Below are 24,422 nucleotides of genomic sequence, written 5' to 3' on the forward strand. Positions count from 1 at the left end.
TGATGTCCAAGACTGAAGTGTTAGGAGGGCCTGTGAGAGAACTGGAGCGAGTAACTCCGTTTGATTATTTCTAAAACCCAATCTGACACGCCGGTAATAGCTTCCGAAGCCTGGCTCCGGGCAGAGAGGGGTTGAAGAGTCGCAACTGTGGTGGGGGGCTGGGGGGAGTCATCGGCAGAGTTCACTCAGTCCTCCGCTTCAGAGGCAGCCAGAGACATAGTGCCATCAAAGTCCTCCACGGAGCTGCCAAATGAAACCATGGCACTCGCTCCAGATGAGGGAAGCAGGGAGCCCTGCAGGAGCAACACTCGTGGCACGCCATTTTGCAACAAATGTCACTCAAATTTGCTCCTTTTTCATAGTGAAATTTTCTCTTGAAGAGTTGAACTTGAAGCACAATTCACAGACGTGAACCAATCAGGCTTCAGTATTCAGTGTTGATCTGATTGAACAGGGCTGCAGTGATCAGGACTGGTTGTGTTTAGTCCAGCTGAACTACATTATAAATGCAGTTTCATAGATTTGAGAAATTAGTAACTACGTGGGGCAAATTCACACAGGCCCAGTTGGTATTGGATACCTTTTTTTTATATATAAATAACACTGTCATTTACAAAATGTACTTTGTGTTTACTCAGGTTGCCTTTGTTTTATGGTAGGTTTTCATTTCTGAATCAATTTAGTATGAGATGTACACAAAAAATCAGGATGGGGCCAAATATTTTTTCACTGCATTATATGATCATATCACTGTATTTTCTTCTCTTCACTGTAACCTGGAGTTTTAATGTATTTTTGTTCAATTCTAGGAGGAGCTCAATACAGCACTGAAGTCCTTACAAGAGAAACTTCAACACAATGAAAAACTGAAAGCAGAGTTTGAGGAAACAGTTCAACACATCAAGGAGAGGAAACAGAAACGAGAGTCATTTTCATTACAGCTGTTGGATCACTATATACAGTTATGATTTGATATAATGGATAACAGTTTATTATTTCTGTAAATGACTAGCAGCAATCTGCTTCTGGATCCGTTTTATGTCGGGTATCCGAGTTTATCTTGGATATTAATGATGTGTGTCGATTGAGATGATTGAAGTGAATGTGCTTTGATTTCAGTCTCAAGCTGAGCACACAGAGCGTCAGATTAAACAGCAGTTTGAGAAGCTTCATCAGTTTCTCAGAGATGAAGAAGAAGCTACAGTCACTGCACTGAGGGAGGAAGAGGAGCAGAAGAAGCAGAGGATGAAGGAGAAGCTGGAGGAGATGAACACACACATCTCAGCTCTTTCACACACAATCAAAGACATGGAGGAGATGATGAAAGCCAATGACGTCTGCTTTCTGAAGGTCTGATTTCAGATCATTGGTTGATTGATTGATGATTGATTGAGTTCTTGATGATAAATGGTGTGTTTGTTCTGCAGGAGTTTCCAGTCTCAATGGAAAGGTGAGTGATCTGCTCCTATCTCTGCTCTCTCTGGTTCTGATCCAAAGCCACTGCAGTTCTGACTCCTGAATGTTCTTCCAGAGTCCAGAGCTCACAGCCGGATCCACAGAAGGCTTCTGGAGCTTTGATTCATGTGCCACGATACTTGGGCAACCTGCCGTTCAGAGTCTGGAAGAAGATGCAGGACATCGTCCAAAACAGTGAGTCTGACAGCAGGAGATCTGAGTTGGACATGATGGATGGGTGGAGAGTTAGAGGTTCTTCCTGACAGAGATAGATAGATAGATAGATAGATAGATAGATAGATAGATACATACAAGTTTGGTGTTTGTTAGGAGGTTGCAATTAAAAAAAATAGTCTCAGAATAATAACAATAATAACTAGAATGTACATTTCCAGAAGAAAATGTGAGTGGTGCTTGCAGTGGCAAAACTCTGAACTAGGCAGATGCTAACACAATTAGCATTTTGTTAACATGATGCTAACACATTTATCATGTTGTTAACTCGATTAGCATGTTCTTAGCATGATGCTAACATGTTTAACATTTTGCAAACATCATTTTAACGAAATGCTAACAAGATTAGCATGTTGCTAGCATGATGCTAACACAATCACCATGTTTCTTGCATGTTGTGAACATGGTGCTGACATGATTAGCATGCTGCTACTGCATTTTAGCTAGCATTGTTGACAAGTTTTAACACTTAGCTAATTGCTATTAGCATGTAGCTATTCTGCTAGCATGTGTAGCATGATGGAAATCTTGTTTGCTAGCATTAGTCAAAGGAGCCAACCACCATGTCTCTACGATGTTCTGGTGCAGAGTTATAGGTCTTGCTGAACAGTTGCTAGGGTACTCTGTTTCGTTGCTAGGGAGTGGCTTGGCAGCTGCTAATGATGTTACTTCAAAGGCTGCTTGCCAGTATGAATTATATAAACCAACCGCAACTCCTCTATGACATTCAGATTAGAAGATATCCCTCTTTGGATTTGGGTTGCTAGGGTGCCCGACAATGGTTGCTAGGGCATGGCTAGGAAGTGTTGAAGGTGATTCGTGTTTGTAAGCAGTGATGCTTTGCCTTCACTAATAATAATAATAATAATTTATCAAGTCAAGTCAAACACAACAATCATAATAAACTAATTTAAAACAAAACAGACTATAAGAGCCAAAATGAAGATGATCAGATGCTGCTAAAGATCAGACACAGTTTTTCATCTAGTCAAGTCATCTTCATTTATATAGCATTTTTAACAATGTAGATTGTTTCAAAGCAGCTTTACAGAGATAAACGTATAATTTAAGGTAACAGAGATTGTTTTGGCTTTATAGCGGTTCTTTAATAAAGTTATTTTCCAGCTAAAGTTAGTTTTGATTGCTTCGCTTCCGTCGCAACAATCATTTGTTATTAAATTAGGGGCCGCCAAGACGACACCATTCTCTCTACACAAACTTTAAACAAACCTGTGATAAACGCTGATGGCGTTCACATGCGCATTAAGAATTGGTTCTATAGTTATGTGCGTTTGAATATATGTGTGCAGTTTTGTAATTCCTTACAATCCAAGCCTTAACAAAGTACTGGTCTTTCCTTATAAATTTTGTTACAGAATTTTATTTTATTTTGTCACTTCGGGGTAGGTACGCGAAACGAATTTTCCCGACAACGCCTTATCTGTAGAGTGGTAAAGGGATCCTCCATAGGGAGAGACTAGTTGGCACTTCAGCACTGCGTTGACATCGGGTCCAGGCGAAGGTCCTTCATCAGATCTGGATACGGCCTGGATCCGGCAGGCTGCGGGAAAACCTCGGGATAAAAAAAGACACTAAAATTAGCGTAGATGCCATTCTTCTTATGATGTAACGAGTACATCAGGATTTATGGGAAGTGTTCCCGGTTCCGGCTGACCTAATCTATGCAGCCTAACACTGAATTCTAGAAGTCTATAATGTATTATGTGAATGCTAGGTCAAAGAGATGTGTCTTTAATCTTGCTTTGAACTGACAGAGTGTGTCTGCTTCCCGGACAATGGTAGGAAGACTGTTCCAAAGTTTTGGTGCTAAATAGGAGAAGGATCTACCGCCAGCAGTCGATTTTGATATTCTAGGTATTATTAATTTAACTGGCCGGAATTTTGAGATCGCAATAGACGTGAAGGACTATAATGCGTTAAGAGCTCGCTCAAGTACTGCGGAGCTAAACCATTTAGTGCTTTGTAAGTGATCAGCAATATTTTAAAATTGATGCTGTGTTTAATTGGGAGCCAATGCAGTTTTGACAGAACCGGGCTAATATGGTCATACTTCCTGGTTCTGGTAAGAACTCGAGCTGCTGCGTTTTGGACCAGCTGTAGTTTGTTTATTATTATATAAGCGTGCAGGACAACCACCCAGTAGAGCATTACAATAATCTAGCCTTGATGTCATGAAAGCATGAACTAACTGTTCCGCATTTGTCAATGAGAGCATATGGCGTAATTTAGATATATTTTTAAGATGGAAAAATGCGGTTTTACAGATACTAGACACGTGACTTTCAAATGAAAGAGTGGTATCAAAGAGCACACCCAGGTTCCTAACCGACGACGAAGACTTAACAGAGCAGCCATCAAGTGTTAGACAGTGTTCTAGGTTATTACGTGAGGAAGTTTTTTGTCCAATAATTGGAATCTCTGTTTTTTTTCCAGAATTTAGAAGTAGGAAATTACGAGTCATCCAATTTTTTATATCAGCTATGCATTCTGTTAATTTAGTGAATTGGTAAGTTTCGTTAGGTTTTGAAGAAATATAGAGCTGAGTATCGTCAGCATAACAGTGAAAGCTAATTCCATGTTTCCTAATGATATCTCCTAATGGTAGCATGTACAGAGTGAACAGCAGCGGTCCTAGTACTGAGCCTTGAGGTACACCATACTGAACTTGTGATCGATGAGACATCTCATCATTTACTGCTACAAACTGATAACGGTCAGATAAGTATGATTTAAACCATGCTAGTGCAATTCCCCTAATGCCAACATAGTTTTCTAGTCTATTTAAAAGAATGTTGTGGTCAATGGTGTCAAACGCAGCACTAAGATCGAGTAACACTAATAGAGAGACACAACCACGATCGGATGATAAGAGTAAATCATTTGTGACTCTAATGAGAGCAGTCTCGGTACTATGGTACGGTCTAAATCCAGACTGGAAATCCTCGCAGATATCATTTCTTTCAAGAAAGGAACACAGTTGTGAGGATACTGCTTTTTCTAATATCTTTGACAGAAAAGGTAGATTCGAGATCGGCCTGTAATTGACTAATTCTGTAGGATCCCGTTGCGTTTTTTTAACAAGCGGTTTAATCATAGCCAGCTTAAAGTTTTTTGGTACGTATCCTAGAGACAAAGACGAATTAATGATATTAAGAAGAGGATCTATGACCTCTGGGAGCATCCCTTTCAGTAGCTTAGTCGGTATAGGGTCTAACATACATGTTGTAGATTTAGATGATTTAACGAGTTTAGTAAATTCTTCCTCTCCTATAGCAACGAACGAATCAAATTTTTCCTCCGGGAGACTACAATGCACTGCCTGATGCGATACTGTAGTAGACGGTTGCATAGTTATAATTTTGTCCCTGATATTATCAATCTTATAAGTGAAGAAGTTTATGAAGTCATTACTGCTGTGTTGCTTGGAAACTTCGGTGCTTGAAGCTTTCTTTTTCGTTAGTTTAGCCACAGTTTCAAATAAATATCTAGGATTTTGTTTATTTTCTTCTAATAGGGTTGAAAAATAAGCAGATCTAGCAGCTTTTAAAGCCTCTCTATATGCAATCGAGCTCTCCTTCCACGAAATGCGAAATACCTCTAGTTTTGTTTTCTTCCAGTTGCGCTCCATTTTTCTGGCTGCTCTCTTAAAGGCCTGAGTGTGCTCGTTGTACCATGGCGTTGGACTATTTTCTTTAATCTTCTTTAAGCACAACGGAGCAACTGTGTCTAAAGTGCTGGAAAAGAGAGAGTTAAAAGTTTCTGTTGCAATATCGAGTTCTTCTAAGCTATCTGGGATGCTGAGATGATGAAACTGATCAGGAAGATTATTAATAAAGCAATCTTTAGTGGCAGAAGTGATAGGTCTAACATATTTGAAACGGAGTCGGCTTTGCAGCCTTGGCTAAATGAAGTTTACACGAGACTAGATAATGATCTGAGATGTCATCGCTCTGCTGCAGAATTTCAACGGCATCAACATCTATTCCATGTGATAATATTAGATCTAGAGTATGATTACGACGATGAGTAGGTCCTGACACGTGTTGTCTAACTCCAATTGAGTTTACAATGTCTTTAAATGCCAATCCCAATGCATCTTTTTCATTATCGATGTATATATTAAAATCACCAACAATTAGTAGTTTATCTGCAGTCAATATTAATTCTGATAGAAAGTCCGCAAATTCTTTGATAAAATCTTTATGGTGCCCTGGTGGCCTGTATACAGTAGCCAGCACAAATCTCAAACGTGATTTATTATTTATACTATATATTTTTACATTAATTTTTACATTAAACACTTCAAAAGAATTATATTTAAAACTTGATTTCTTTGTGGTTTTGAAAATATTACTATAAATTACAGCAACACCTCCCCCTTTGCGTTTCAGACGAGGCTCATGTTTATAACAGTAATCTTGTGGGGTGGACTCATTTAAAGTCATGTAATCATTTGGTTTTAGCCAGGTTTCTGTCAAACACAGCACATCTAGGTTATTATCTGAAATCATATCATTAACAATGAGTGCTTTTGAAGTAAGCGATCGAATATTCAGCAACCCAAGCTTTAGCATTTGCTCATCTGTATTATAGCTGTTTTTTATTTGTTGAGCATCAATTAAATTTTTAACCTTAGATTGGTTTAAACGTTTTTTGGATTTCCAAATTCGGGGAAAAGACACAGTCTCTATATGATGATATCTAGGTGAAAGAGGCTCTATGTGATGGGATTTATCTGACCTTGGTGACGCGAGGCCGCTAGCAGACGGTCGGTTAAGCCAGTCTGTCTGCTTCCTGACCTGAGCCCCAGATTGTCATGTTTGAGCTCTAAGACTATTTGCCATATTACTAGAGAGAAGAGCAGCACCATCCCAGGAGGGATGAATACCATCTCTTTTCAACAGGTCAGGTTTGCCCCAAAAACTTTTCCAATTGTCTATGAATTCTATATTATTACGCGGACACCACTTAGACAGCCAGCGATTCAGTGAACACAGTCTACTAACTATCTCATCACTCCTGCGAACAGGAAGGGGGCCAGAGCAAATTACAGTGCCTGACATCGTACTTGCGAGTTCACACACCTCTTTAATGTTAATTTTGGTGATCTCCGACTGGCGGAGTCGAACATCATTAGTGCCGACGTGAATAATGATCTTAGAGAATTTACGATTAGCATTAGCCAGCACTTTTAAATTTGCTTTGATGTCAGGCGCTCTGGATCCCGGCAAACGTGACTATGGTGGCTGGTGTCTCTATTTTCACGTTCCGTGTAATAGAATTGCCAATAACTAGGGCACAATCAACAGAATTCTCAGTGGGTGTTTCACTGAGTGGGGCAAATCGATTTGTTATGGTAATTGGAACGGAAGAGTGGTTTTTTGATCCGCGACCAGAGGCGATCCCTCACTGTCACCCATTTGCCTTGCTGCACGGGCTCTACTTCAGCTGGAACCGAATCATGTAAAGAGTTCACTATGCTAGGCACATCCAAAATATTATCTAAAGCTCTAGCACTCTTACTATCCTCAATTAAAGTTTGGATGCGTGTCTCTAGTTCTGAAATCTTCTCCGTCAGCCTAACTGACTCCTTGCATTTATCACATATAAATCCTATATTGCCGACAGAGAAGGCTATGCTAAACATGTGACATGAAGTGCAGGTGACAATAACAGGACAAGACATTCTCACCGTGTTTGTTGACTGATTCTTACTCACCTGAGCTTTTTATGAACTCAAAGGCGCGGGCGCGCAAGAGAAAAATTAATAAAACATAGCTGAGAGCACGGCTGGCGCGTTAACAGGCTAGTGAATTACTAGCGTGTTGTGCTAGTAGTAACGGAAGCTAGCGATGTCAGGTTAATCTGAGATGTTGGGTAAGCTGTATTTAGTAGTAGTATAAACAACTAGAAATTGTAGTAAATGATGGTTCAAAACAAAGAAATACGAGGCTAAGACGGAGCTTACAGCACCGAAGCAAACAAACTCACAGCAGGCAGCGAGGCATTCTAATGTCAGGTATGCATCTTTTACTCTTTATCTCTTTAGCATTTGATGTTATTGTATTGATTATCTTTGAATTGATTATGTAATTGGCATGATACATTTACCTGACTAATAATAAATTGTTACATTTGGATTTATTCTGACTTACTCTGAAATGATTAACTCTAGTAGATTACGTTAAGTCCATAACACCACAATTCTGCGGTCAGCTTAGTAAGTGGACTGGAATCCAGCTTGGGTGGAGCAGAGGAGCACACCGACTGAAGCTTTAGAGATCCGACTAACACATCGGCATTAGTCAATGTATACTTAGACTGTAGAGGCTAATAATGGGTTTTCCGTTTAGAACGACAGAGTGTTGTTACACCAATCTAAATAGGGTGAACCTCAACCACGGATTATTGCATAGTATTATTCTAACTAAGTGTACATGGGAAATCACAGCATGATTATACAGAGTTACCATTAGTAGGAGTTACAGTAAGTTGGTCAGCTTTGGTTCTATGGTAAAGGTTGTGACCTCTGGTTAGATATAATCTTACCTTAATTAAGTGTGTTCAGATCTATGGGGACTAAATAATATATTCTAGAACGAGCAAAGTGGAGTACGGCCATCTAGGATATTAGTCTATCGCCTCTATAATCTGATTATTGTTTGAGTTCTTCCACCTGTTCCCTTCTGATTAGTTTCCCTTTATAAGTCCCTTCTTGTTTGCAGTCTGTGTCGGTACGTTGTCTAATGTTTCCTGTTCCCCGTGATCCTCCAGAAAGTTCTTGTTCTGTTCTGTTTTGGTTTGGTATTTATTAGTTATGTTTTCCCCCTCGTGGGTTTTGTTTTGTGTTTAGTGTTTCCTTTATAAATAAACTTAATTTCTCCTGCACTTGAGTCCTCGCACCTTTTTGCAATTATCCCACCGTGACATAACGTACCGACCACATGAGGACTCAGCAGAGAGAAGCATTTGATTGGGTCAGTTTTGGGGCGATGGTGGATGATTTCATTCGCGATCGGGAGAGAATTGCCAGGGAGGTGGTCCCAGGTCCGGTGGTCCCAGTTCCGGGGGTCCCAGTTTCGGTGGTCCCGAGTCCGGTGGTCCCAGTTCCGGTGGTCCCAGTTCCAGTGGTCCCGAGTCCGGTGGTCCCAGTTCCGGTGGTCCCTAGTCCGGTGGTCTCAGTTCCGGTGGTCCCGAGTCCGGTGGTCCCAGTTCCGGTGGTCCGAGTTCCGGTGGTCCCGAAACGGAGGAGGAGAAGGAAGACTCCCTCCGTGACTGTTCCGGTGGTCCCAGTTCCGGTGGTCCCAGTTCCGGTGGTCCCGAGTCTGGTGGTCCCGAGTCCGGTGGTCCGGAGACGGAGGAGGGGAAACCCCTCCACAACAACTTGTCCGGTGGCTCCTAACCCAGAGACCATCCCTGAGGTGACTGCCATCCATAGCGCGCCGACCAGGTGTCCTGCTCTGCCCGCGCTGCCCAGGCGCCCTGCTGTACCCGCGCCACCCAGGCGCCCTGCTCTGCCCGCGCTGCCCAGGCGCCCTGCTCTGCCCGTGCCGCCCAGGCGCCCTGCTCTACCCGCGCCGCCCGAGCTGCTCGCTCTGCCGGCCCCGCCCAAGCTGCTCGCCCTGCCGGTGCCACCCCAGTGACCTGGCATGTCTGCCGATCCAGAGACTGTTCACGTCACGTCTGCCGATCCAGAGACTGTTCACGTCACGTCTGCCGATCCAGAGACTGTTCACGTCACGTCTGCCGATCCAGAGACTGTTCACGTCACGTCCGCCGAACCAGAGACTGTTCACGTCACGTCTGCCGAGCCTGTGTCTCCGGATAAGATGGCCGCCGCCGAGCCGGTGTCTCTTCCTGAGCCGGTGTCCGCTCCTGTTCCTGAGCGATGGCCACCTGAGCCTGTTCCTGTGCCATGGCCTCCTGAAGGGTCGTCTCCTCCCTGGCCTCCTGAAGGGTCGTCCCCGCCCTGGCCGCCCGAGGGAAAGTCTCCGCCCTGGCCGCCCGAGGGAGAGTCTCCGCCCTGGCCGTCTGCACAGCCTGCTCCGCCCTGGCCTCCCGAACTCTATGGTCCGCCCTGGCCTCCAGAACTCTATTGTCCGCCCTGGCCTCCAGAACTCTATGGTCCGCCCTGGCCTCCCGAACTCTATGGTCCACCCTGGCCTCCAGAACTCTTTGGTCCGCCCTGGCCCCCGAACTCTGCGGGCCGCCTTGGTCTCCCGAACTTTGCGAGCCGCCCTGGTCTCCCGAACCCTGCGGGCTGCTCTGGCGTCCCAAATGTTTTGTCCCTCCCGTCCCGCCCTGGTCTGTCCCGCCCTGGTCTTATGGAGCGTCTGGTAGCCGCTCCGTAGGGAGGGGGTAATGTCACATGCCTGTCCTGTCTTGTGCTGCACATGGGTGTTTTGTTATTTTGGGCCATGTGCTCAGGTCATTGTCTGATCCATCCCCCTTGTTATCTGATTATTGTTTGAGTTCTTCCACCTGTTCCCTTCTGATTAGTTTCCCTTTATAAGTCCCTTCTTGTTTGCAGTCTGTGTCGGTACGTTGTCTAATGTTTCCTGTTCCCCGTGATCCTCCAGAAAGTTCTTGTTCTGTTCTGTTTTGGTTTGGTATTTATTAGTTATGTTTTCCCCCTCGTGGGTTTTGTTTTGTGTTTAGTGTTTCCTTTATAAATAAACTTAATTTCTCCTGCACTTAAGTCCTCGCACCTTTTTGCAATTATCCCACCGTGACATAACGTACCGACACAGACTGCAAACAAGAAGGGACTTATAAAGGGAAACTAATCAGAAGGGAACAGGTGGAAGAACTCAAACAATAATCAAATAACAAGGGGGAGGGATCAGACAATGACCTGAGCACATGGCCCAAAAAAACAAAACACCCATATGCAGCACAAGACAGGACAGGCATGTGACAGCAGCTTGGTGAGAAGGCAACAACTGTTGGCACAATTATTAGAAAATGGAAGAAGTTCAAGATGACGGTCAATCTCCCTCGGTCTGGGGCACCATGCAAGATCTCACTTCGTGGGGCATCAATGATCATGAGGAATGTGAGGGATCAGCCCAGAACTACACGGCAGGACCTGGTCAATGACCTGAAGAGATCTGGGACCACAGTCTCAAAGAAAACCATTAGTAACACACTACGCCGTCATGCAAGGTCCCCCTGCTCAAGCCAGCGCATGTCCAGGCCTGTCTGAAGTTTGTCAATGACCATCTGGATGATCCAGAGGAGGAATGGGAGAAGGTCATGTGGTCTGATGAGACAAAAATAGAGCTTTTTGGTCTAAACTCCACTCGTCGTGTTTGGAGGAAGAAGAAGGATGAGTACAACCCCAAGAACACCATCCCAACCGTGAAGCATGGAGGTGGAAACATCATTCTTTGGGAATGCTTTTCTGCAAAGGGGACAGGACGACTGCACCATATTGAGGGAAGGATGGATGGGGCCATGTATTGCGAGATCTTGGCCAACAACCTCCTTCCCTCAGTAAGAGCATTGAAGATGGGTCGTGGCTGGGTCTTCCAGCATGACAACGACCCGAAACTAACTTGAGATGCTCCGTAAGAAGCATCTCAAGTTCCTGGAGTGGCCTAGCCAGTCTCCAGACCTGAACTCAATAGAAAATCTTTGGAGGGAGCTGAAAGTCCGTATTGCCCAGCGACAGCCCCGAAACCTGAGGGATCTGGAGAAGGTCTGTATGGAAGAGTGGGCCAAAATCCCTGCTGCAGTGTGTGCAAACCTGGTCAAGAACTACAGGAAACGTATGATCTCTGTAATTGCAAACAAAGGTTTCTGTACCAAATATTAAGTTCTGCTTTTCTGATGTATCAAATACTTATGTCTTGCAATAAAATGCAAATTAATTACTTAAAAATCATACAATGTGATTTTCTGGATTTTTGTTTTAGATTCCGTCACTCACAGTTGAAGAGTACCTATGATAAAAATTACAGACTTCTACATGCTTTGTAAGTGGGAAAACCTGCAAAATCAGCAGTGTATCAAATACTTGTTCTCCCCACTGTATCTGCGAGACGGAAGGCGGAGGGACCATCAGAATTGAGACTGGTTTCAACAATATAGGTGACCAGTTCAGAAAGAGCCATAAGAAAGATGGCTGGTTGAATCGTTTCACTCTGTGACTCTGTTGTGGAAAAATTCATCTTTTCTTTGTATTTTATTTTCAATGATTTAGCAAATGAATACCATGCGTTCTTTGGATGTATTTTGAGTTTCTTTTATGATGCTGATACAGCTGGAAGGTGTGTGTGAGACTTCAGAGGTGAGAAGACCCCCGGGCTGGGGAGGGTTCAAGGGGGGGTCCCTTTTGTTATTTTGTTTAGTGGGGGCTGTAGGAGATAGCTTTTGAATAGAACACTATAAAGTAGCTGGTCAACCTCTGCTCTGGGTCTCACTCCGCCTGCAGCTGGACTGTGGATGGACTGGGAACTATTCTTGCAAGAATAAATACCTTTTAAGGACAATTTGAATCCTAATGTCTCTTATGCCTGATGCTGTTTTGTTAGTTACTTGTTTTTGCCTCAACAAGTTGGTGTCAGAAGTGCGAACCATGAGGTTTCTTCTGGCCCTGAGAAAGCGTATTGACGGACTGATCACCCTAAAGCACAAAAGGCTTTAGTCTTACCTCGCCGAATTGAGAGAGAAGAGCCAAAACTGCTATCAGGGCCAGGAGGAACCCACTGGATTCAGAAAGAACTCGGAGGCAGTAAAAGCATCTAGGGTAAGAGACAGTTAAATTATTTTGATAATTGTGAGTGAACGTGAACCATATTGGCTGAGTTTTGCTTTTTGGTACGAGCGAGAGGTGAGTCAGTTAATCACAAATTTTATGGGGAGAAATTGATCTGACAAAGCAGACCAGTTTCTGCCTCACTTAGCTCGTTAGTGGACAGGGGATCCACTGGTGATTCAGAGAAATCACAGCTGCTGAGATGATTGCGTTCTACTCGAAATTTATGTAAACCTTAGAGAAAGTTTAAAACAGGATTAAGAAGTTTCTGGGTGATTGTGCTCTACTCGAAGTTTTACCACATTGAATTGAGTCAAGCGAATAAGCGCACGTGGGGGAACTTTGAGTGGAACGTAATTACAAGACCAGGTTGAATTAATCAAGTAAAAAGAATTGAGCGAGCGAATAAGCGCACGTGAGAAAACTTTGAGTGGAACGTAAACAAGCAGAGGTCCGTCCGATCTCGGAGTAAAAGATCGGGTCTGTCGAAGACGTTTGACAGATTCTGTAAGACACGTGTCGAATTGTGAAATCCAGAAAAGAGGAACTCAGCCAAAATGGGGTCATCTAACAGTAAACCAGATCGTTTTTATACACCAATTTATCATCAAATATCACAATTTTCCCGAAGCGGAAACCTTGAGTAAGATAAGACTTAATGTCGTAAAAGAGTCAGTAGAAAAGAACGAGGGAAAACAGAATGGCTGCTGTGTGTGTGTTAAACGTGTATAAAAACTGTGAACGGACAGTGAATTGTTGGATGGGAAAGAAGCAGATAAAAGAGAACAGAGTCGATGCAGAAGGAACTGGCATGTAGGGGAAGATAGGATGTTTTTCCTGATGGAAAAAGTGAATTGTTGGATTGAACAGATACAGAAGGAAGTGGCATGTAGGGAAAGATACAATTCATATTTATGAACGCCTGTTAAGTCAAATTAAGTTGAAATTGTATGAAGTGAATTTTAGATAAAATAAGGCATTGAGTATGATTAACAGGGATTAACATGATATAAAAGATAAGGAATCATGTACGCAAATGTAAGCAAAACGGGAAAAATTCTATATTTTAGAGATAAAATAATGATTGAAATTACGATGTGAATGCTTTATTGTATTAATGATATGAAACCAAGAGTATTGAAGAATAGATTGCCATATTTTTGTAACAAGAGTTGAAGGTGCAAGCATCTAGGATAGCTGTGTGTAATTTAGAGACTGAGAACAAGATTTAGGGAATCTTGTGGTTTCTGTGAAACAGTAGAGATAAGTGGGACTGAATAATTATAATACAATTTTGTGATTTAAGTTGAATCTGCAAACTAACCATTTGATAGAAGAATAAGCTTTTAAAACCAGTGTTGATGAAATTAATGACACGTTAAAGTTTTAATACTGTATGAAGAGTAACTGAACAGTCCTGATAAATAGTGAGATAAAAGAGAGCAAATGCTGTAAGCAGTTCTGCTCATGCTCTGAAGAGATTTGCAGATGATGTTTAGTAAAAGTTTGATTGTAATTGGAAAGATAAACAATAACTTAACTGGCTCCAAAGAAAGAAAGTGCCAAAATGACACAAATTTAAAGAAAAGTCTGTGTTAATATGGGTTAGAAAGTAGATCAATGTTAATATGATGAAGATTATAATTTGGCTATTGTAATTGAATTTGCAACTGTAAAAGAAAAGACAGAGAACTGCTTATCAATGGCTCTGTTTGCATTTCCTGAATACAACACAATGTTTCAGAAGTGCAAAATAGGGTGAAGCTGTTAGAAAGATAAAAGGCAGAATAACAGAGAGTGTTTTATTGCAGTCAGCTGGGTCATTCAGTGACTGTATGCGCACTGTATGACTGTAAAAGTAAATGAGGGAGAAATAAAGTTCATAGTTGGAACTTTTGAAAGTTGTAAGAAGATTGAAAGATTTAAGTGTAAGGAATTCCTTTTGAAAGGAAAGAACTATAAAAAGTACCGGTTGACGTAAAATTACGGATAAGACTAAATGAGTTGCAAAATATTTTAAAAGTACCGGTCACTAAAAGGATGATTGTGTCTTGAATGAAACGCTTTGATAAGGTTTTAGATGGTATGGAGAGACAAATCTAATGAATGATTTATAATGATAATCAAAAAAAAATTTTATCACAAGCAGAGAGCGCAGCCTCAAAAGTTGAATCATAGAAGCAGATTGATAAACTCCTAGAGAAAACATTGAAGTCAGGTATTAAATTATGGCAATTGAAAACCTGACAACTAAAATTGAAATGAAATTGTTATTAAGAACTAGAATAATTCTTATTATTTCTTTAAGATAAAATAAGCAGAAGCAGTGTTACAGGATTAACAGTTGCTAAATGTAAAATACATGAGAAAGGCATTTGATTAAACAAAAGCTTGTTAATGTTGATTTCAAAAGATAAGCTTGTGATTTGGCTGAAACAAGTTGCTTATCTAAATCTGGCATGTGCTGTGATTGAAACTGCTACAGTTTCAGTGCAACAGAGACTCATTCTGAGTGGAAATTTGTAATGTCTGAATTACAAATACATGTAATTTATGGAAAAGATGCCTTAAGATGGGCTAGAGTTAAAGTCTGAAGTTAAAAGTTTATGAGAAATGCAGTGTACCAGTCCTGAATGCTTCAAGAGTCTCTCTCATTCAATGTCAGCTGAAAGCTGTTGTCTGAGCCTGTTTAAAGCACAGTGTTTCAGTTGAAAAGAAACATAGACATGGATGTTAAAAGAAATCATGCTACAAGGCAGTTCAGATTTCATACATTTAAAGGGAAATTTGTAAATGTAAAACTGAATGACTTTAAAGAAGTCTTAAACGATAGAAGTGACATTTTTTTACTAGTTTAGGACCAGTAACTTCTTTGTCTGATTTTAGCCTCCACCATGAAACAGGGCTGATGGCTCCGGCTACAGATGTAACAATACACTGAATAGACGGTTGTGATGACTAAATTCACTGAGTATAATCTCAGTATTGCGATTTTGCTGATTTGAAGATGTTTAAAAGATTTAGGTGATTAAATACTGTTGTTATTAACCTGTCTCCCTGTGTTAACACTATTAGGCAGTCCAGAGTGCTCTGGTGACTCTTGAGTGTGCCTTTCCTAAGCTCCAGAACTGATTATGTTGAAGAAAATGGTCAAAGATTCTGTTATGGGGAAGAGCGGTTACCAGTGTGCACGAAGTGATATCACTCAAAGACGGGTAAGATTCTCTAGGGCCAGAGGTCAACCTAAGACAGAGGGTCACGCTGACACTGGGTATCTGCAGAATGGCGGTGTTTTATGTGAGTTGGGTATGAGAGTGGCGCTGATTGACTGAGTGGCCACCAGCATCAGCAGATCATTGAGAGGCCAGATGGGCTGTGAGGAGTTACGGCATGTCTGACCCAGAAAATGTGAGTTCCTCTATATACCACTTGCAAGAAACCGCATTCATTGTATGGCTTGTTTTTCATTATGACAAGTGTTTGCAACCATGCCAGGGGACAACACCCTGATGAAGATTATAGATAAAGAGCTGATGGGAATGGGCTTTCAAGAGCCAGCTGAGACCGTGAGGTGATTGTCATTATTTGTTGTGGAGACAGTAACAAAACGTAATTTTTATCAGGAACATGATGTTGGTTGCCTTATGGGCAAGGGAAAATATTATAGAAGTTGATATTGAAATAATATGTCTTTAAGATATGTAAGAGATGTTTTGTAAGTTTTAAATCCTGAAGGTCATTAGACGTGGTGGTGGCTAAAGGTGAAGACAGCTTTTGTAGATTCAAGAAAAGTCTGGATAAAGGTTAATGGTCAAAGGTTATTGAAATTAATTTATTATTAGATTTTGTCTAAATTACAGTCTTAGGAGGCTGTTGAAAAGATTATTTGTTAATAGTGAGAGAGACTGCTTGAGTGAAGGAACGGATGGTATTCTGTCAGTCTTTCTGTTATCAGCATGCTAAAGCAAGCTGAAGCAAAATAATGATAATGAACCAAAACAACCCAGCTGACTTTTCTAAGAGAAAATGAATAATGAACAGACATGCTTTGAAACGGGTTAAGATACCATGTAAAATTAGATAAAAGCTACAGGAAAATGAGAAGTTTAAAATGTCATTTAAAATTTAAATCTGTTTAGAGAAAACATATGAATAAGAAATATGAGCGGTTCATAGTCAGGGATGAGTGTGAGTGTTAATTCATGTTTTGTACAGTATGTGTTAATTTAGGACAACTATTCTGTCTGAATAGTGTGTATAAATTTGTCATTAACCTCTGGAAAGAGTGTTTTAGCATTATAGATGGGTTAAGGCAAATGACAAATGTGAAAGTAAGCTGAGGATTGTGAGTCAATCTGATGAGAAGGCAACACAGAACAGGATGAGCTTTAAGTTGATTGATCATCGAGCTCTGTCTATTAATTATTATTTTGGTCATTTATGATGTGCAGTAGATTTGAATTACTTTCTGGACAGGTTTAAGTATTGATGTGTAAATTAGAATTGTGAAGTCATAGATAGCCGTCAGTCATGTGCTGAGAAAAAGTTATAGATTTGACAGCAACAAACACGTAGGCTAAGTAAATATCAGATTATCCAGAGAGCCCTTAACAGTTATCTATTGTAAAAGGGGGAGATTGTTATCCGACTGACGTTGACGAAGTATGACCTGACCAATTGATGACCTGAAGAATGTTCATAGATGACAGTTGCTTAAGAGAACAAACAATAGGCCTGAAAAGCAAGAAACGCTGTGAAACTAGAGGCCGTTGCCTTAAAACAATTTGATAAGAAGATGAAATTGTGGCTTTAAGTAATATCTTTATTTCAGAGGCAGAGAAAGATGTCTAAAGGAAATTTGGCTTAAGGACAACGTTTGGGTTAGCAAACTTTATCCAAACAAATGTTACCAAATAAATACTAACAAATATTGCAGTTTTCCTATAGCTCAAACAGTAGAGTGTTAGCGCTTGTAACGCCAAAGTCATGGGTTCAATTTCCGAGGGAAAGCAAGAACTGATAAGAATGTAAATGTGTACCTTGAAATGTAAGTCGCTTTGGATAAAAGCGTCTGATAAAAGTAAGAGAATTTTATTATGTTAAATTTATGCACGAGATGGGTGTCGTGCATCAAGAGGAGGATGAATATGCTCATGGCGGGAACAAGACAACGCACAGTAAAACAAGTGGTCAGATGAGTCTCTGAACTTTTTAGTATGGATAATTTGTATTCAGGCCACAAACAAAGACATTTCGGCCTCACAGGTGGGAAAACAGTAAACCCAGGGGGGAGGGCTAAACCCATTGTCTTCACAGCAGGCTGAGAGGTTATCTAGCTTTGACCTCATCGGTATGTGAGGACAGTAAAGGTCCAGGAGGGGTTAGAAGAACTTTATTTGTCTTAACCAGCTAGATCTGGTTTAGTAAGGGGTTGGCATTTGCTGAAAGCCATCGCACAGGTGGGAAGATAAATGTTGGGAGGACATTGGGTTTAATTGTGTGCATTGTTTGTATTTTAAGTGTGCTAATAACAAGAATTGTTTCGACAGGAAACGCCGGAGCAGATGTGGCAGCACAGCAGACAAAAGAAAACTATGTGACAATAACCTCAACATTTGTTTTTCTTTACAGAAGATGCAGACTTTTGCGCATGGCATGAGCAAAGTGAAGAAACAGTGCCTAACCCTGTGTAATGCCTAACTTAAAAGTTTCATTTTGCAGGATGTCAGGATGGATTGAACCAAACAGAACTGATTCTGTATTGTTTTGTTAACATGAGCAACATGGGTTGAATGTTTTTTTCAGGGGAACAAGGACCCTGAGTGCTATTCAATGAGCAAGAAATTATCCGGTGATATGTTTCAGGTTGAAAATTTCACAGGTCACACCAAAGGGACGACAAGACAAGCGGTCACTAACAAAATCACTTAAGGTCTCCATTCGCAGGTGACAGTAGACAGTAAATGACTCATTCCAGTGGGGGTGCGATCGTGATCTAAGGGAAAATCTTGTAAGGATTTGAAAATGATTGAAGGATGTTAGACCTGGGTCCAAGCATCTGACCTAAACTATACCAACCAACATCAACAACCTCACACGCCAGTGCAAAGAATAAAGTAGGGGATCAATGATATGTGCTAGAAACATATCTCCCCTGCCAACGTTGAAAAAAAAAAAAAAAAAAAATCCTCTCTACGGCATGCAAAGTGTCATATTGGTGAAGATGGAACGTCCATGAGGCAACGAGATGATCAACATATCTGGAGAAAATGTTGACCAATTAATGGTTGAAGAAAAGTTTTGCGATTTTATTTGATTGAATCAAATTAGGGCTTAGTATTGATATACATGAAGGGTATAACTGTTCTTGAATTAAGACTTGAATTAATTCTATTCTTAAAGATTTAATAGTATAATGGGTTTGATTAGAAAACAAGAGTGAATTTTTTCTATGTTGTTTATCAGAGAATGATAAAGAGGAGGAATATTGTTGTGGAAAAATTCATCTTTTCTTTGTATTTTATTTTCAATGATTTAGCAAATGAATGCCATGCGTTCTTTGGATGTATTTTGAGTTTCTTTTATGATGCTGATACAGCTGGAAGGTGTGTGTGAGACTTCAGAGGTGAGAAGACCCCCGGGCTGGGGAGGGTTCAAGGGGGGGTCCCTTTTGTTATTTTGTTTAGTGGGGGCTGTAGGAGATAGCTTTTGAATAGAACACTATAAAGTAGCTGGTCAACCTCTGCTCTGGGTCTCACTCCGCCTGCAGCTGGACTGTGGATGGACTGGGAACTATTCTTGCAAGAATAAATACCTTTTAAGGACAATTTGAATCCTAATGTCTCTTATGCCTGATGCTGTTTTGTTAGTTACTTGTTTTTGCCTCAACAACTCTTTCTCAAGCCTTCTGAGGTGGAGTTTCTCTCTGTTGTAAAGATGAATGAGACACAAATGATGGTATTTCAGCTCCTGTGCAATGGCATCAGCACCACTTAGTTGAGACAATAATTTAGCATCATTCAATGTTTGTGCACATTCATGTAGTCTGTCATTCAGTTGCAGTGTCATTACCTGACGTAGGTCAGATTCAGGAGATATGTTATCACAAAGAAAGCAAACCTGATCATCTAGACTTTTCTGCATCATGGTTCTGCGATGCTTTGTTTGGCCTTCATCTGTCTCACTACATTGAGAATCGGATTGTTGCTTCTGGGCACGAAGTAACTTTGTGTTGTTGAACCAAAGTCGACAATTGTAGTGATACTTCGCTTAGTTCCTTCTCAAAGTAGCTTCTATACCACCACCTTCATCCAGTCGTTCCAGGTCCAGGGTCATTGGCATTTTGTTCACCTTGTGAAAGAGTGGAATGTTGGTGGCAATCATTTTATAGCCATCATGTTGAGAAACATGATGGGTAGGTGGTGATTGGAGGGGTTCCTTTGTGTCTGTCTGACAAAGACAACATTTCGTCCAGTTGGCCTCTTGGCTGACATGGGATTTTCATTTGCCATTTTGGAGGTTTGTTGTCTGATTAAGGCCGAGGGGTTATCCTTTTACCACCTCAATCATAGACATAGTACACAATCACTTATGCGATACATCTAGGTACGGGTCACCTACACCTAGCCCAATCATTCATCCAGTGCCATTTAAGTCCCGTGTGATCTGTACACCTTCCAGGTAAGCATACATGAACAAGTCATGTATTGCCCCACAACCTGTCAATTCAGGTGCGGCTATCTAACTACATCTATTACTAGCTAATTGATGAGGGGCTGTTAGACAGCATTTGGGACACTAAACTAAGCTATACTATTACTACTAGTCAAGAACTACAGTGCAAGTAAAACTAGATCAGCTGACACTGAACCCCATGCTGAGTTCCACAGCAGTGAATTCACCAGTGTGCCCTGGTTGTGTAATGACGTTCACTCTATTAAACGAAACCTTCCTTAACACATTAAATTGCGCTCTGACAGAAATGGTGGCCATCTTGAAAATGGTCGCCATCTTGAATTTTTGAGTGGCACACATCTTTTTCCATGATAATGTTCCTTTAAGAATATTTGTACCAAATTTCATGATAGCATCACCATTTGAAAAAAAAAGTTAAGGATTCAAGAAAAATGGCGGCCATCTTGAAAAATGGTTGCCATCTTGAATTTTTGAGGGACAAGCACCGTTTTCCAAAAAAACATTCTGAAGAGAGTATTTTCACAAAATGTTATGTCTACATCACTGTTTGAACGATTGACATAATGAGCATTTGACAGAAATAGCGGCCATCTTGAAAAAATGGCCGCCATGTTGAATTTTTGGATGGCCAACGCCTTTTTCCCAAAAAGTGACCCTTAGAGAGTATCTGTGCCAAATTTCATGCTTTTATACCAATTTGAACGATTCTCTTGAAATATGCCATTAATCTGCTGCACTATATTACGATTAATGTGGTTTGGAATTGGTAAAATGTGCCTGGAAAAAAAATATGATCACAAAATCAACGTGCCTAATAATTCTGCACGCACTGTATATTGAAATTCTATTCGTTAAGAAATGTCTTTATGCAAATGAAGTGAGTATATTTTTCATAAGTGACAAGAAAGTATTAACAAAGGTGCTGATGAGTGATTCCTGAGAGACAAACTTTTGTCTCATCTCCGTTTCTCCTGTTTATTCAGGACTTTTAATCTGTTGATCTGTTCGTTTCTACAAACACTGACAATCAGCATGATAAACAGAGGAGTGTTTATCACTGAAACTTCAGCATGAGAAGAAATAATTTTGAGAAAGATTGGATCATGTCAGACCCTGAAAAAACTCTGTGACAAAGGTTTTGAGATCTTTTATTTTTTATTTTTAATATTTTCAGTATTTTCATTGTTCTTTTGTGTTTTATCTAAGGCTTTAAAGCGTTATATGTTAACGTTTCAATTCAAGTTAATTTTACATGAAGAAATCCTGATGTTGTTCTTTGACTTGTTTCAACACGGGTTGATCAGAAGCTCCACCCTCTTACAACACTAACCAGGAAGAGGCTGACTTGTTATTTCTCTTTTCTGCCATACTGACTTTGTCTCGACAAAAGCAATAAAGAATCAGCGATCAGTGGAATACGAAGAGAAAAACTTTACAGAAGAATTTGAGATGTTTCTTTCTGAACAAATTTGTTTTCTGATCTTTGTGATTCTCATGGTGATTTGTTTTTTAAACAGTCGTTCAGAAAGTGAAAGTAAAGTTTAGATTGCTGGAGCTCAAACAGTGAAAATGGAGTCACTAAATGTCTCTGCAGAAGAACTTTCTTGTCCTGTGTGTTGTGAAATCTACGAGGCTCCTGTTATTTTATCCTGTAGTCACAGTTTCTGTAAAGAGTGTCTTCAACAGTTCTGGAGAACCAAGGAATCTCAGGAGTGTCCTGTCTGCAGGAGAAGATCAAACTATCATCCTCCAGTTAATCTTGTGTTAAAAAACTTGTGTGAGTCGTTCCTGAAGGAGAGAAATGAGAGGCGTTCATCAGGGTCTGAGGAGATCTGCAGTTTACACAGTGAGAAACTCAAACTCTTCTGTCTGGAGGACAAACAGCCTGTGTGTATCGTGTGCAGAGATTCAAAACAACATGACAATCATAAATTCAGACCCATCAGTGAAGTGGTTTCATCATATAAGGTAAGACAAATGTTTCTTGATTCACATGTAAAGAACCATTACGAGTCACAGATCGTTCCGGTTACTAACGTATCCTCGGTTCCCTGAGATCATGAGCATTGCATCAGTAACTGAATAAACTTAGTTTTTCCCTGAATACTGAAGCCTGCTCTGCACCTGCACAGACAAATTACTTTTCAGTCGCCAAAAACGGACAGGACTGACTGCCTATTTAAGTCACACCGAAAGCCATTTTCGTCCGAATTTTTCTACTGATGAGCAGCAGCATCGACTTGTGTACAGTAGCACGACAAACTAGACAATACTCATTCCCGTTATCTCATGGAACCAGGGTTACGTTAGTAACTGGAACATCCCCTTTCGATACTGTTCACTCGCCTTGCATAAGTAGCTGATACTTATGGGGAACGCAATCCAACAGTGCTGTGCTACTAGCGCAGAACGGAAGAGAGCTTTATGACCTGAGCTCTAAATACCGTGGAAAGCATCTTAGGCACATAGCCTTGTCTTGGTCTAAGGAGAACTTTACTGTCATTAGGCCCAAACTCGAAAGAGCCAACTGAAAGAGCCTGCAGATCACCAACTCGCTTGACCGATGCCAGAGCCAGCAGAAGGGTGTCTTTAGCGAGAGAGGCCGAAGGTCGGCCGTTGTGAGGAGCAAAGATCTTTGTGCGATCAGGCCTTCGATTAGGCCAAAAGCAGCCAAACATTGAGGTAATTTAGGATGCGAACTATTTTTTAATTTTTGTTATAATACATTAGTTATGTATCTATGAGATGTCTCTGTCAAGATCACATAAAAAATAAAATAAAAAATCCAACAAATTATGTAATGCGTCCTTTTTTAGGGGGAAAGCTAAAGCGAGGGAAAGCCAACATGTCAGCTGCAAGAGAACGCGACTAATTTCGCAAGCACGAATCAGGTTATGAGAAAAGGAAAAAAATTAAAAAGAAGGAAGACTTTCATAAGTCACTGCGGGGATCACTGGATAAATTTATCAGCACTTCCAGAGATGCGGTGGCAACAGCTAGCATCTGCATAACCCACGCCGACACTGAAAAAAACATATATAAGTCGCACTGGACTATAAGTCGCATTTATTTAGAAATCTATTTCACACAAAAAAATACAAATATATATTTTTACGGACGGGACAGTTCTCCATTACGGACGTGAGCGCTCTGAAAGCGGCACTAAAAGACTGCTTTAAAACTTTCACAGAGACCTCAAACAGAAAGCACAAAGCCTGTCTTTAAATTTAATTTCGTTTTGTATAAATTGTATCTTAATTTTATATAGTAGATAATATAGTAGAAAATAGATATTCACGACACAAAGGCACCGGCACGTGAACTGGAGCTTGTCTCATAAATTAACCGAAACTCGGTATAAGGTAGCCTGTCACAGACCTGAGAAATATAAAGAAAGCTTGAAATGTCTACTTTTAAACAGAACAATTCAAAACGAAAGAAAACAGACTGTTCTCTGCTAATGTAATCCTTATGAAATTAGGGCTGGACCCGAATATTCGAATAATCGTTCGGTGGGTTGGTATTCGATTTGAAAATTTGACATTCGAATATTCGTTTTTTTGTTTGTTTTTTGCACACCTGGGATCCCCCGCGAAACGGTTCTCATTCGCGCTTGAATAAGGCCGGCGACTCACTGGCTGCGTGGTGTGTCCGTTTTTATTTTGGCTCCCATCTTAACAGGTTGGAGTTTCCACACACTGCCTGCATGAAACACTCAGGCCACGCGGAAAACGTGCTTGCTAGAAATAGAACCGACGCCTAAGTGTTCCAGCAATGGGAGTGTTCTCTGGCTAGAGCGCAGAACAGCGGAGTTTGTATGGACCGAAGTGCATGCCTGAGCTTGTGTTTTGGGTTAAGCTGCGTTGCTTTGACATTGAGGAAAATAGAATAATAGAAACAAAATGTATTAGCCTTTTTACCCGTTATTATCAATCTAAATTAATCTCGTTTTTAATTTAATTTAATTTCGTTTTTCTTTATTTAAATTTCGTTTTTTCTTTATTTAAATTTCGTTTTTCTTTATTTAAATTTCGTTTTTCTTTATTTAAATATCGTTTTTTCTTTATTTAAATTTTGTTTTTCTTTATTTAAATTTCGTTGTTTTTTATTTAAATCTACCCTTTACTGTGTCAGTAATTTGTTAGTCAGAAAAATATTAGACTACCTTAAAAGTATTGCTTCATTTAAAGGGGCATTCCACCCATAGGAACATTGTTTTTTATTGAAAGTGGGTCATATATGTAGTCGAAATGTAAAA

The 24,422-nt window shown here is 40.6% G+C and overlaps 1 protein-coding gene across 2 annotated transcripts in view; it reads left to right on the top strand.

The window, feature by feature from the left end:
* Positions 1-1,579: 1,579 nt before the first annotated feature.
* The window catches only part of LOC308680502 (nuclear factor 7, brain-like), a 33,533-nt gene continuing 10,690 nt past the window's right edge, over positions 1,580-24,422 (top strand). The window contains exons 1-2 of one of the 2 annotated variants that reach the window (XM_081348639.1): positions 1,580-1,650; positions 21,851-22,132. In XM_081348639.1, coding sequence (XP_081204765.1) covers positions 1,582-1,650; positions 21,851-22,132 — 351 coding nt within the window. In that variant the 5' untranslated portion in view covers positions 1,580-1,581. Of the gene's footprint in view, positions 1,651-21,491; positions 22,133-24,422 lie in introns of those variants that run through there. The other variant, XM_081348638.1, reaches the window with a different exon arrangement.

This window comes from Scardinius erythrophthalmus (assembly GCF_964197995.2).
Source record: "Scardinius erythrophthalmus genome assembly, chromosome: 20".
Lineage (NCBI taxonomy): Eukaryota > Metazoa > Chordata > Actinopteri > Cypriniformes > Leuciscidae > Scardinius > Scardinius erythrophthalmus.